The sequence below is a fragment of the Pongo pygmaeus genome, chromosome 8 (assembly GCF_028885625.2).
Source record: "Pongo pygmaeus isolate AG05252 chromosome 8, NHGRI_mPonPyg2-v2.0_pri, whole genome shotgun sequence".
NCBI classification, from domain to species: Eukaryota; Metazoa; Chordata; class Mammalia; order Primates; family Hominidae; genus Pongo; species Pongo pygmaeus.
The window spans coordinates 12478828-12492611 of record NC_072381.2 but is presented as its reverse complement, the minus strand read 5'-3'; the positions used below and the strand labels follow the sequence as shown (position 1 = coordinate 12492611).

The following is a 13784-nucleotide window of genomic DNA, read 5'->3' as shown; positions in this document are numbered from 1 at the left end:
CACAGCACTTTGGGAGGCTGAGGTGGGCAGATCACAAGGTCAGGAGATCAAGACTATCCTGGCTAACATGGTGAAACCCCGTCTCTACTAAAAATAAATAAATAAATAAAAAATAAAAAATTAGCCGGGCGTGCTGTCGGGTGCCTCTAGTCCCAGCTACTCGGGAGGCTGAGGCAGGAGAATGGCGTGAACCCGGGAGGCGGAGCTTGCAGTGAGCCGAGATCGCGCCACTGCACTCCAGCCTGGGCGACGGGGCGAGACCCCATCTCAAACAAAAAAACCAAAAAAACAAAAAGTACATAGGAGGATGTGCAAAATTTATATGCAAATACTACACCATTTTATATCAGACACTAGAGCATCCTAAAATTTTGTTATCCGCGGCAGGGGGATTCTGGAACCAGTCCCCTGCAGATACCAAGGGATGACTGTATCACATGATTTTACTTCTACGTGGTACCTAAAGTTGCCAAATTCATTGAGACAGATGGTGGAATGGTGTGTATCAGAAGGTCAGGGAGGAGGGAATGGGGAGCTAGTGTTTCATCGGTGGAGTGGAGGTTCAATGTGGGAAGATGAAAGAGTTCTGGAGATGGATGGTGATGATGGTTGGACAATGCTGTAATGTACTTAAAGCCACAGAACTGCACACTTCAAAATGGTTACGATGGCAAGTTTTATACTATGTATTTTTTAACCACAGTTTTTTTTTTGTCTTTTGTTTTAAGGAGCGGAGAGTTTAATAGGCAAGAAAGAAGGGGGAAGAAAGAAAGAAAGAAGCTTCCGTGTACACAGACGGGGGAGGGGGAGGCTCCAAAGCCAGGAGATGGAACCCCACACTTAATATCAGCCAGCTATATTCAATGGCTGGAGGAGGCGTTTAACTATAATTTTTAAAAAACAGACAAATAGGCCAGGAGCAGTGGCTCACGCCTGTAATCCAAGCACTATGGGAGGCCAAGACAGGTGGGTCATTTGAGGTCAGGAGATTGAGACCGGCCTGGCCAACATGGTGAAACCTCGTCTCTACTAAAAATACAAAAATTAGCCAGGTGTGGTGGTGGGCGCCTGTAATCCCAGCTACTCGGGAGGCTGAGGCAGGAGAATCACTGGAACCCAGGAGGCAGAGGTTTCCGTGAGCAGAGATTGCGCCACTGCACTCCAGCCTGGGTGACAAAGCGAGACTCCATCTCAATAAAAAAAAAAAAAAAAGGCCAGGCGCAGTGGCTCATGCCTGTAATCCCAGCACTTTGGGAGGCCAAGGCAGGCAGATCATAAGGTCAGGAGATCGAGACCATCCTGGCCAACATGGTAAAACCCCATCTCTACTAAAAGTACAAAAATTAGCTGGGTATGGTGGTGCATGCCTGTAATCCCATATACTCGGGAGGCTGAGGCACGAGAGTAGCTTGAACCTGGGAGGCGGAGATTGCAGTGAGCCAAGATCGCACCACTGCACTCCTGCCTGGATGACAGAGCAAGACTCCATCTCAAAAAAAAAAAAAAAAAAAAAAAACAGTCAAATAGGAAGTCTTGTTATTATATCGAATATTATATCCATTTGCCAAAGAAGCTGAAAGCGCCACAGAAAGCCAACATTGTTTGTCCATCACTACTAGGGCCCCAAACTCCATTTTTACTGACCATGCTAACACACACCCAAAAAATCCAAGGAGCATAATTCTTGTACGTTATTGCCACATACAGGCTGTCCCCAACTTATATGCAAAGTCTGTTCCAAGAGATCATTGAAAGCTTGTTGTTGCTGTTGTTGTTTTGAGGCATATTTTCTTACAGAAGTGGAATTTTTCCTGGTGACATGGACACTATTCCGACCTAAAGAAGCCCTGGCGTCCATGGCAGAGCTGTGATGGTACCTGCAGTCCTGGCCTGGCCCTGGAGAAAGAAAGATCGGAGAGGCAGCGACACAGCAGCCTCCCTTTCCAGAGCCCAGGACAGTTTAGGGCCCAATTTGGCAATAGTTGATGTAGGTTGGCTTGCGGGTCCTTTTCCCCAAAGCCTCAATGCATCATTCCCACCTTGCTTCACTCAGCCCCCAACTCCCCAGTTTGCGACCCATTTGAGCCTCCCAGGACGAAATTACTTCTTCTTCCTTCTGCCTGCCATTCAAATGCTAATCAAGTATTGAGAAAAAGTTATTTCCTTAAAATCACTTGCATAGTAAATGACTGGCAGCCTCTCAACCTATTTTGAGGTATTTATATCTTCTCAAGTTTTAAGGCAAATTTGAAGCAGTCTTTTTTCAAGGTTAAGGAAGTATTAGCCCATAAATGGGAGGGTATTTGGGGGCCTGCTGGTCACTCCAATACCTCCTGGCTTGGTATAGCTTCTCTTCTCTCCATCCACAAATTTTTCAAAGCTACAAAGGTCTAGGGTTTTTCTTTTTCACAACACTTTGGGCCTTGTACGAAGGGACAGGGTTGTGTGGGGAGGCAGGCAAGACTGTCACTTGAACATCAGAAACTGTCTGAGGTTTTATTTAATACGATACCTTTAGGATTCCATTTACCGCACCGAATCCAATTTATTGTAAAACCAATTTCAGTGATCTGTGTTGTGGTCATGAAAGACAGAGAAAGGTCCTCTCAACAACTAGAAATATTGACTACTTTCAGCTGGCGGAGCTTTCTCTTCCTCTGCTCAGCCTGTGATAGAGGCACCAGTAAATCAAGATCCCGGACGTTGTCTGGCTACCACAGGGACTAATTTGGACAGGTCAAGAGGAGAAATCATGGCTGATTTGGAAATTAGCTCCCCAAGTGTTAACGCTAACATCCTGTAACCTGGGACATTTAAAGCTTTTGAGATCTTCTCCCAATTCCCATGCAAAAGCCCCCAAAAGGGTATTTTAAATAAATGGTTACATATGCTTATGGGGTATATACATATGCATGCTGCCATTTTTAAATACTCTAGCATTAAAATAAATTCAGTACCTATAGGTTTTAAGCTACGAAACTCCATGATGGTTAGACACTGTAAGTTCCTTGAGTCATCAAATCAAAACATGAGTTTCAATAAGAAACAAAGCAGAAAGACAAGCAATTTTCCAAAAAGAAAAGCATGTTGAATCAAAGAAAAGCCACGGGCTGCCTGCAGACCTCTGTGCAGTGAGAAGCGACTCTTGCCCAGGCTGATGGAGAGAGGGACAGATTTTTTTAAAACCAGCTAAGGGTGCAGGGAGAGGTGCAGAGAAAAAAAAAGCCGAGAAGCTACCCAGGGGGAGGGCTGAGCCTGGGACACACAGCTAACTAGGTCACTCCAGCACCGGAGCTGGGCCAGAGGACGTTTCAGGCAGTCTTTTGCTTAATGCTAGCATTACATGAACTAATCACCCCTGTTGGGAGCAAATGTTGAATGGCTCAGCGGGCCTTCTAAATCTGTGGAAATGGCCTCTGAGGGGCAGGGACAAATGATAGAGAGCGGGCATTGACTGTGCACACACCCACGTGCCGCACACAGCTCTCAGTGGTTTGCGTGCACCCTCATTTCATCTTCACCACAAGCCTCACATTAGGTCCAAGTGTTATCCTATTTTACAGATGAGGACATGAGGCTCAGAACGGTAAAATAATTGGCCCAAAGCCATACAGCTAGGAAGCTGTGGACCCAGGATTTCCACCCATATCCGTGTAACCTCCGAGCCTATGTTCTTAGCTACTCACTGTACCAGGAAGAACAACTGTGGATTGTTCTTCCCTGGCTGACTGAAGAATTGTTTATGATTTCTGAAACCATAAATTTTGGGGGAGGTTAAATATGCACCATCCTGCCTATCTGCAACGAGAGCTTCCAAAAAATCAATTTCCAACAGATACTGACATGTTCTTCCCCACCGGAACCAGACCCAAAAGTCCAAGGGAAGTCAACCTCAGCTGCTGCAGGTAACTACAGCTTGATGACAGTTACTGCATATTCAATCCCAGTTATGTGCCAGGTACCTCACATATGTCACTGAATCCTTACAACAATCCCATGAGGCAGCAACTCCTCTCTCCCTCTTAAACTCAGAGAGATTAAGGAATCTATCCAGAGGCATTCAACTATGAGAGCCTGCACCAGAACGATCTTTCTGTTATGTTACATTGCCTCCCTACCTGTCCTCAGCAAATACACCCTATCAAAGGCTTGCTCTCAAGGTTCAGCGTTCACCAGGAGACAGAAGCCATTTCTTTTTTCTTTTATTTTTTGAGACAGAGTCTCACTCTGTCGCCCAGGCTGGAGTGCAGTGGCACAATCTCCATCCACTGCAACCTGCGCCTCCCGGGCTCAAGCGTTTCTCATACCTCAGCCTCCCGAGTAGCTGGGATTACAGGCATGCAACACCATGCCGGCTAATTTTGGTGTTTTTAGTAGAGACAGGGTTTTACCATGTTGGCCAGGTCTTGAACTCCTAACCTCAGGTGATCCACTCGCCTCAGCCTCCCAAAGTGCTATGATTATAGGCATGAGCCACTGCACCTGGTCCCCCATCTCTTTTTTCTTTTCTTTCTCTATGGGGACACGGTCTCTCTCTGTCACCCAGGCTGGGGTGTAGTGGCACCATCATAGCTCACTGCAGCCTCAACCTCCCAGCCTCAAGTGATTCTTCTGCCTCAGTCTCCCAAAGAGCTGGGATTACAGTTGTGAGCCAGCACTCCAGGGTGGAATCTCTCCATTTCTAAGTCCTGCTGAAAGATTTGGAAAAACAGCACAAGACACAGAGAACAGATAGCTGAAGATATAAAATGAACTTGGTCTGTGGCGGAATGAACTTGACCTATGGCATGTATTTGGAGGTGACCTTTGATCTAACTGGAGCCTGAATAATCAATACACTGCATAATAAACCAAAAAAAAGAAAAGAAAATCAAGTGAGATCTAATAAAAAAACTACCCAAAAGAAAAAGAGATCTCCCTCACCACAGAAAGTCAAAGGGACATAGCCAATGTGAACCAAGATCAGGCTGGAATCTATCCCAGAGTCCATGTGTCCTCCTGAACTAAATAAGCACGGAATTGACCATCTTGCATCAGGAAAATAACTTGGGTCCGTTGACTCAGGCACCAGCTTCATGGCGGCCGCCCATAAGCAGTTCTTTCATTAATTAAAGAAACATAATGGCCGAGCGCAGTGGCTCATGCCTGTAATCCCACCACTTTGTGAGGCTGAGGTGAGCAGATCACTTGGCGTCAGAAGTTCTAGACCAGCCTGGGCAACATGTTGAAACATCATCTCTACCAAAAATACAAAAATTATCCAAGCGTGGTAGTATGCGCCTGTAGTCCCACCTACTCGGGAGGCTGAGGCAGGAGACTCACTTGAACCCGGGAGGCGGAGGTTGCAGTGAGCCAAGATCACGCCACTGCACTCCAGGCTGGGTGACAGAGTGAGACTCCGTCTCAAAAAAAAAAAAAAAAAAAAGCAAACACCTGTAATCCCAGCTACTCAGGAGGCTGAGGCAGGAGAATCGCTTGAACTCAGGTGACAGAGGTTGCAGTGAGCCGAGACTGCACCACTGCACTCCAGCCTGGGCGACAGAGCAAGACTCTGTCTCAAAAAATAAACTAAAAATTTAAAAAGTAAAAAAAGGAAACATATCCCCGGTGGGCAAGTTGACCAGTAATGTGACAACTCTCCGCTGGACCCATGCCTAAGCCCTCCCAGAGGAGGGAGGAGGAGAAGCAGGAGAGAGATTGAAGGGGATTTAAGGAGATTTATTTGGGGAAAGGAAAGATTAAAGAGATTTACAGAGACCCAGCCAAAGGAAAACTCAACAAGTTAACCCTTGAAATCCTCCCCTGAGAGCACACAAATGTCCACCTGGCACCAGCCAAACCTAAGTACTGTCCATTCAGTGGCCAAGTTCGAACCAGAAATTTGTACTTGAGACACAGTCATCATTAGCTTCTCTGGGAACAAGCTCTACCCAAACTCCCATTTCCCAAATCTCATTTTACTAATCAATAAGGACACTGAAGTTTGTTATCTTTACCGTTTTTTTTTTTTTTTTTTTTTTGAAATGGAGTCTCACTGTGTCACCCAGGCTGGAGTGCAGTGGCGCAATCTCAGCTCACTGCAATCTCCACCTCCGGTGTTCTAGCGATTCTCCTGCCTCAGCCTCCCAAGTAGCTGGGACTACAGGTGCACAGCACCACACTCAGCTAATTTTCTGTATTTTTAGTAGAGACGAGGTTTCACCATGTTGGCCAGGCTGGTCTTGAACTCCTGACCTCAAAAGAGGAGGTACCTCAAAGTCCCTCTGAGAATTTCACTTTCAAATTCAGAAATCCCTCCCCAGGGGAGCCCAGAAGCCCAAGGCTGTGAGCTTGCCCCTATAAACTGTTTCCAGAGCCTCCCAGCACATGGGCACCCATAATGTGCAGACAGAGCAGGTGCTCCGAGAATTCTTGGGGAAACTGAACAAAACCACCAAATGAACTGTTCTTCCAACCCCAGGTCCTTGGGGAATCTCACACCCCACATCCAGTCCACCAGCAATTCCTACCAGCTCCACCTTTAAAACACATCCGGAATTCGGCCAGGCAAGGTGGCTCACACCCATAATCCCAGCACTTTCGGAGGCAGGGGCGGGGAGTTTTTTTTTTTTTTTTTTTTTTTGAGACGGAGTCTCACTCTGTCGCCCAGGCTGGAGTGCGGTGGTGCAATCTCGGCTCACTGCAAAATTCCAGGCAGGCTCCCACATCAGTCACTTGCCCTTGTGGCCACCCTCTGACCGGAAGAGTCTATGTTCAGACAGCCCCATGGCTCGTTCCAGGTCTGCATTCAAGCGTCACCTCAAGCTGCCATCACCCCACCCCACACATCCCCTTTGGTTCTTGGTTCCTGCCTAACCTGCAGCTTCTATCATGCTGTTCCTTTCCCTTCTTTGCCCCTTGTATTTTCTGTGGCTCCAGGAGAGAAGGCATTCTCATCTGCTCATTGCTGTCTCCTCGGTGCCTAGAATATAGCAGGTGTTCAACCGATATTTTTAAATGTATGAGAGGCTGAATTTGTATCAAGCCTCAAAACAAGAGGACTGGGGAATCCAAACATCTAAGGAAGACTACAGCGGGGATACCCTCGGGGAGAAGTCTAGGGGCTTCCCACCCCTCCTTTTTTCTCGGTAATGTTCTTCCTAATGCTTCTCACGGACTCTCAAATTCTGAGTAACCCCAGAAAAACGACTATGAAATTCACCAGCCAAATATACAAACCACCTTGAGTGTCTGTGCATTCTCTCCCCCACCACACACACACATACACACACATGCACACGCACACATACACACACATACACACACAAACACATACACACCAAAAAAGAAAAGTTGAGTCTGTTTTCCATCTGGACTTTCAGACAAACCAATCATCTGTGTCCTTAACAGATGTATTCATTGGGCAATTTCAGAATAAGTAGCGTAGTATGAGATGAGTGGGAAAAGACGGTGCTTGACCCATGGAAGTTTCTATTTATAGTCTTCCTAAAGCAGCACCCAGCAGGCACTCATTTAATGAAAAAGGAGACACACTGCTATTGACACGAAGTGGTATCAGGGTGCTTGTCCTGAGCTCTTATTGTGCTACTAGTACAGTCACAAAAATGTCCCTCCAGAGCCAAGTGCAGTGGCCCGTGCCTGTCATCCCAGCACTTTGGGAGGCCAAAGTGGGAGGATCACTTGAGGCCAGGAGTTTGAGACCAGCCTGGGCAACACAGCAAAACTGTCTCTACAAAAAATTAAAAAATTAGCCAGGCATGGTGGTGCACACCTGTAGTCCTAGCTACTCGGGAGGTTCAGGAAGGAGAATCACTTGAGCCCAGGAGTTTGAGGCTGCAGTGAGCTATGATCGCACCACTGCACTCCAGCCTGGGTGACAGAGCAAGGCTCTGTCTCAAAAAAAAAAAAAAAAATTTCCTCCAAACAGAAATGAGCTGCACCTAGCCACACAAGGAAAGCCCCTCGAGAACAAAAGCAAGTGCCCTCCTTACACAGGGAGCCACAAAATCTTAGGGTTGCAAGGGTACTTGAAAATTTTCTCATCGGGCAGGCATGGTGGCTCACGTCTGTAATCCCAGCACTTTGGGAGGCCGAGGCAGGCGGATCACGAGGTCAGGAGATCGAGACCGTCTTGGCCAAAATGGTGAAATCCCATCTCTACTAAAAAATACAAAAAATTAGCCGAGTACGGTGGTGTTACTTGGGAGGCTGAGGCAGGGGAATTGCTTGAACCCAGGAGGTGGAGGTTGTGGTGAGTTGAGATCGCGACACTGCACTCCAGCCTGGTGACAGAGCAAGACTCTGTCTCAAAAAAAAAAAAGAAAAGAAAAGAAAATTATCTCATTTTCCCTGTTCCCCACCCCCAGCCTGCCTTGGTTTTATAAATGAAGAAACTGAGACAGGAAGAAGGTAATGTTGGTCAATGTCCAAGCAGCCCACAGGCCACAAAACTCCTCATGGCTGAACCAGATCTAAAACCCAGTCTCAAATCCTCCACGATGCCTTGTCCAGCCATCTACAGACAGGAACAACTTCAACTTCAAATGCTCAGTCTACACGAAAAACATGCGTTCACACCCCGTGGAGATGAAGATCCATTTTCTAGGGCACGCCATGTTCTGTACTCCAGGGGAAATGAGATTTGTTGGGAGACTCATTCTGCAACGTGCCAAGTACCCAGGCCTTTCCATTCACATGCATTTCACAGCCTGGAAATTGCAGAAGTGACTTCTATGAGTCTGGGGTGCTTCCTAGACACCACACCGAAGCCTTCCTCCCATCCATATACTTCTCTGAATAGTATTTTAGGGTTTTTTTTTTATTTTTTGCTTCAGTAGTCACTGAAAGATAGCTACAATAGAGACGGCCTGAACAGCCTTGGCAAATACACCAACAGAAATGTGTACCCCTCCTAATTTGCCATTACATAACATTTATTTGCTCTCATAGTGTGCCAAGGGTCTGAAAACATGTTGATTAATAGACAATAATTAAATCTCACCACCTTATTCAGAGATATGGTTATGTTCTGGGATTCCCTTTTGTAGGAGGCTGCACTGAAGCGCACAGGTTGAAAGGTTTCTCCCTGAGACCTGACTCACAGGTGCATCAGACAACCCAGGCCAGAGCACAAAGCCCAGTCCTTTCTCTTATGCTGCTCTTTGCTTCCTCAATCTCATTTTCCATCCTCCTGGGCCAACCTTCGCTCCCATTCGGCCCCCACTCTCCAGCAAGGTCCCTCTAACCATACAGTCTAACCGCCTTGACCCCTTAGCTTCCAACAGTAAATGCTCGGCTCCATGAGGTGAGATACCTGGATAAGGCAGTGGATATCAGATTACAAAGTCTGGCAAAGTGAGCGCTCCTCCAGCCTTTGCAATGCTTTATTTTAAATGCATGTGAACACTGTGAGCTGACAGCCTTGCTTCTTGCAAGGCTTTCCTGCCTTCTTATCTTAAAGACGTAGGGAGACAGTGGGGCCAACAAAGTGATTGGGACTGCGGCATACTTTGGAAATGAATGCCAGTGGTTAATTGTTGATGCCTTTCATTTGTGTTAGATTTCATTCAAAACAAGAGAAAGGCCCAGACTCAAAATCCACATTGAAGGGACCAGAAGTCAACTCCACATTAAGACTCAGGACAGAGTCACCGGTCGTGGCCCAGGGTGGAGCAGGCATCTTGAACTGGGGACCACTTCTAGAAAGTACACACAGGCGGCTGGGCGCGGTAGCTCACACCTGTAATCCCAGCACTTTGGGAGGCCGAGGAGGGCGGATCATGAGGTCAGGAGATAGAGACCATCCTGGCTAACACGGTGAAACCCCGTCTCTACTAAAAATACAAAAAAAATTAGCCAGGCGTGGTGGCGGGCGTCTGTAGTCCCAGTTACTCGGGAGGCTGAGGCAGGAGAATGGCGTGAACCCGAGAGGCAGAGCTTGCAGTGAGCCGAGATTGCGCCACTGCCCTCCAGCCTGGGCGACAGAGGAAGACTCCATCTCAAAAAAAAAAAAAAAAAAAAAGAAAGTCCACAGAGGCAAAAGGACAACAACCCAAAAGCTCTGAAATGCTTCCAAGTTTAGATAACATTATGCTATCATTATTACCATCATTATGTTTTCTCATTTATTTATTTTATTTTATTTTTTTGAGACCGAGTCTCGCTCTGTAGCCCAGGCTGGAGGGCAGTGGCGCAATCTCAACTCACTGAAATCTCTGCCTCCCCGGTTCAAGCGATTCTCCTGCCTCAGCCTCCCGAGTAGCTGGAATTATAGGCACACACCACCACACCCGGCTAATTTTTTTATTGTTAGTAGCGACAGGGTTTCACCATGTTGGCCAGGCTGGTCTCGAACTCCTGACTTAAGTGATCAGCTCGCCTCAGCCTCCCAAAGTGTTGGGATTACAGGTGTGAGCCACCACGCCCAGCCCATTATGTTTTTTTTTACATTAATATTAAAGTTCGTGTTCCAAATACTAAAGTTAAGTCAAATTATTGACTAAGCATTGGCCATTACAGTATCTACAAAGTGTGTCAACCCTGTATGGAATAATCAAAAGTTGATCTGCCTATCTGTGAATACCAGCTCCGCCACTTAATAGTTAGCTAAGGTTTGGCAGCTCACATAATATCTCTGCTGCCTTAGTTTTCTCATCTGCAAATTGGGTGTAATGGTAAATACCTACCTCATAAGGTTACTCTGAGATTTAAATGAGTTAATACACATAAGGCATGTAGAATAATACCTGATCCTGGGTATACATTTCAGAATACCACCTATGATTACCATGATTATTATGTGGAGTAAAAACATCTTGATCATCACACTGTTTCTATCATTCTTCTAGGTCCCCTGCCAGTGCTACAGTGGGAAGCTCCTTTGCAAAGAATTCCATCCCAGGCAGAAGGCAATGCTTTAGGACCTTAAGAGAGACCCATTCCCAAAGCTCACAGGGAACATGGCTGGAGTCCAAGAGGCTGTTCTGCCAGAGATGCGCTCTGGCACCAGAAGGCAAATCCCCATTTTTCCCCAAGGTGGAAACCACCCGCAGTCATCTCCAAACACCATGCTCCAGCGGGAGCCACAGCTCGGAGGCTCAGCAGCCCCGCCACTGCAGAGGTGCAGCTGCAGGAGTCAGTTAGGGGACAGGGCATCAGTCACCCGGAGGCTACAGGCAGGAAGCCAGTGTGGGGGGCTCGGGTGGGAACAAGCCACGCACAGGAAAGCATTGACACAGGGTGGGTCCCCATGCTCTCCCACCCCCTCATCGACGGCCACAGCGCTGGTCCTGGATGACAAGCAAAGGCCATGCTTTCCTGTCTCTCAGTAACTTGAGCATCTCAGAATCACAACCCCAAACCCGAATAAACCTCAGTGGCAATTTTCAAAAGTTTTGACCCAAACTAACCCCTTACCTGGCTGCACTGAGAGGCAACCCCAAACCCCTATTTATTAAAAAGCTACATCTTTTTCTGTTTTCATTCCAACAAAGACAGCAAATAGGTGCCCTCCCTAAAAGGCAACAACCACAGCAGGGAGACCCCACTCTAGTCCTCAGCGTGCGCCTTCCCGGGAATCAGAAGCAGGACTGGGAACGCCACCCTCACAACTTCTCTCCGGGGGACCCCCTGCAGATCTGCGTGGGGGTGAGGGGAAATGACTGAACAGCAGCAGACCCCGAGCCTGGAGGTGAAGACAAGCTGTGTAATGTGGTGCTGGAAAAAACAAACCAAGCGCAAAAACAAGCACACAGAAAAAAAGGAGGAAGGAAAGAAAGGGCACCCAACAACGCACTGATTTATCCCACGAAATAGCTCCTCTTTCTCTTCCCAGCCTAATCAACACCTCCATGACCCCCTGCAAAATGGGCATTTCAGACTGCACACCTGTGCACGAATCCACATACACTGACAGATACTGATGCACAACAAATACTGATCGTATGAGGGAAGAAAATAACTTGAACTTCAGACTCATTCGGCAGGTCCTGATTCTCTTTCACTATCAGCCTCCCCACCTATTCTGAGCCGCTCCAAAACAAAACAAACAAGACCCAACTCTGGGCAGAAAGGGAACAGCAGCTAAGCTGAGCAGCACATGCTTGGAGCGTTCCTGCCATCGACTTCGGATTATTTCTGCTTTCTTGAGACGCAGCCATCAGCATGGGACTCGATGCAGCCCGGAGAGCACCGCCCGCGCAGCGACGCGCACAGACCCTCCCTTGGAGACGCGCTCCCCGGCGCGTGCGGCCGAGCCCGCGTGAAATGCACAGACCCTCCGGTGAGGCTCTGCCCACGTGTGACCCTGAGCACTGCGAAGCCCTTCCCTTCCATCCTCGCGTGGCCACCCAAAGTCTTGCCTACACCTCGTACGTGCAGATGCCAATTCCATAGGAATACATGATGTAAGGACAGAAATGGGAACGACTGGAGGCTGATCTTCTCGTGACCACGTCTCGCCAACGCGGTGCGCCCATGCACACGGCGAGTAAACGCACACAGCCGGTAAACAGCCATCCCCACCATGCTCAGCCCACAGTCACGCGTGGGGAGAAGGCAGCGGAGAGGGTGGCGGTGGCAGGAGAAGTGGGAAGTCGCGCGCCCGCGTGGGCTGCTCCCTGACAGCCCGGCGCTGCCCCCTCCCCCTCCCGGGAACGGCGCCCACCCGGGGGTCGCAGGCCCACGCGTCGGGCGCGCTCGGGGGGGCTCCGCAGCGCCGAGAACGGGACAATGAGGACGCGGTGACAGGCTGGGTTCCTGCCGCGGTAGTGGCGGCGGCGGCAGCTGGAGCTGCCCATGCAGCCCCTGCCGCGGCCACCTCCACCCTCGCCTCCCCGGTCCCCACTTACGTTCCGAGGGTCTCCTTGAACTCGAAGATCTTCTTGATGTCTTCAGCTTGCTTTTTCCAGGAGGAGCTGCTCTCGCCGTTCTCCCGGGCCATGGCCGACGAGCGCGGCGCGGAGGAGCGGCCGGGGGCGCGCTGGGGAGGGGGCACCGGGGGCGCGGCGCGGGCGCAGGGGCGGCGGGGATGCCGGGCGGCTCGGGCTGCGGCGCAGCTTCCTCCTCTGCAGTTTCCTCTTTCGCTCTCGCCGCCGCCGCCGCGGTCCCTCCCTGGCTCTTATTTCTGCTGTTCTCGGGCACAGACTTCCTGCCGCCGCCGCGCGCCGGCTCCTTTGCCGCCGCCTGCCAGCCTCACTTTCTGCTACTTTCTTGCCTCCCTCCCGCTCCCTCCCTGCCGCCCGCCGCGCTCCCCCCCACCTCGCGCCTCCTCCCCCTCCTCCCCCTCCTCCCCCTCCCGCGGGCTCCCCGCCCTCCCCGTGCGCCCCGGCCGCTCCCCGCCTCCAGCGCGCCGCCTTCGGGGATGTCCCGCTCCCCTCCCAGGAGCGCCGGGCCACGGCCGTCGTGCCCCCTGGAGCCCCGGCGAGGGCGGGAGCGGGCCCCCGGCAGGTGCGGGGCGCACGCGGGAGAGCCCCAGCCCCTCCGAGAGCTGGAAACGGAGCCAAGTCTGGGGGCGCCGGGGCTTTCCCGTCTCCGGCGGGAGGGGGCGCCTCTGCGTGGCTCGGAAGCGCCGGGCGGGCGGGGGTGCGCGGCAGCCGGATGCGGGGCGCCGAGGGCGGGGCGCCTTCCCGCGCTGTGGCCGGTGGCCCGGGGGACCCGAGGGGCGCGGCGTGGGGGGGGGGGGGGCCGGTTGTTATGGCGACGGGCGGCGGCGGCGGCTGGGATGGAGGCGGCGGCGGGAGCTCATTCGCATTGCACCAAATCGGTTTCACGTCAGTTTCGGGACG

The 13784-nt window shown here is 50.2% G+C and overlaps 1 protein-coding gene across 6 annotated transcripts in view; it reads right to left on the bottom strand.

The window, feature by feature from the left end:
- CAMK1D (calcium/calmodulin dependent protein kinase ID) overlaps nucleotides 1-13264 on the bottom strand; it is a 483060-nt gene extending 469796 nt beyond the window's left edge. For 2 of the 6 annotated variants that reach the window (XM_063669557.1, XM_063669555.1), the window contains exon 1: nucleotides 12849-13262. In XM_063669557.1, the coding sequence (XP_063525627.1) occupies nucleotides 12849-12940 (92 nt within the window). In that variant the 5' untranslated portion in view covers nucleotides 12941-13262. Of the gene's footprint in view, nucleotides 1-12848 lie in introns of all 6 variants that reach the window. The other 4 variants (XM_054436037.2, XM_054436033.2, XM_063669556.1 and 1 more) reach the window with 3 other exon arrangements.
- Nucleotides 13265-13784: the final 520 nt, after the last annotated feature.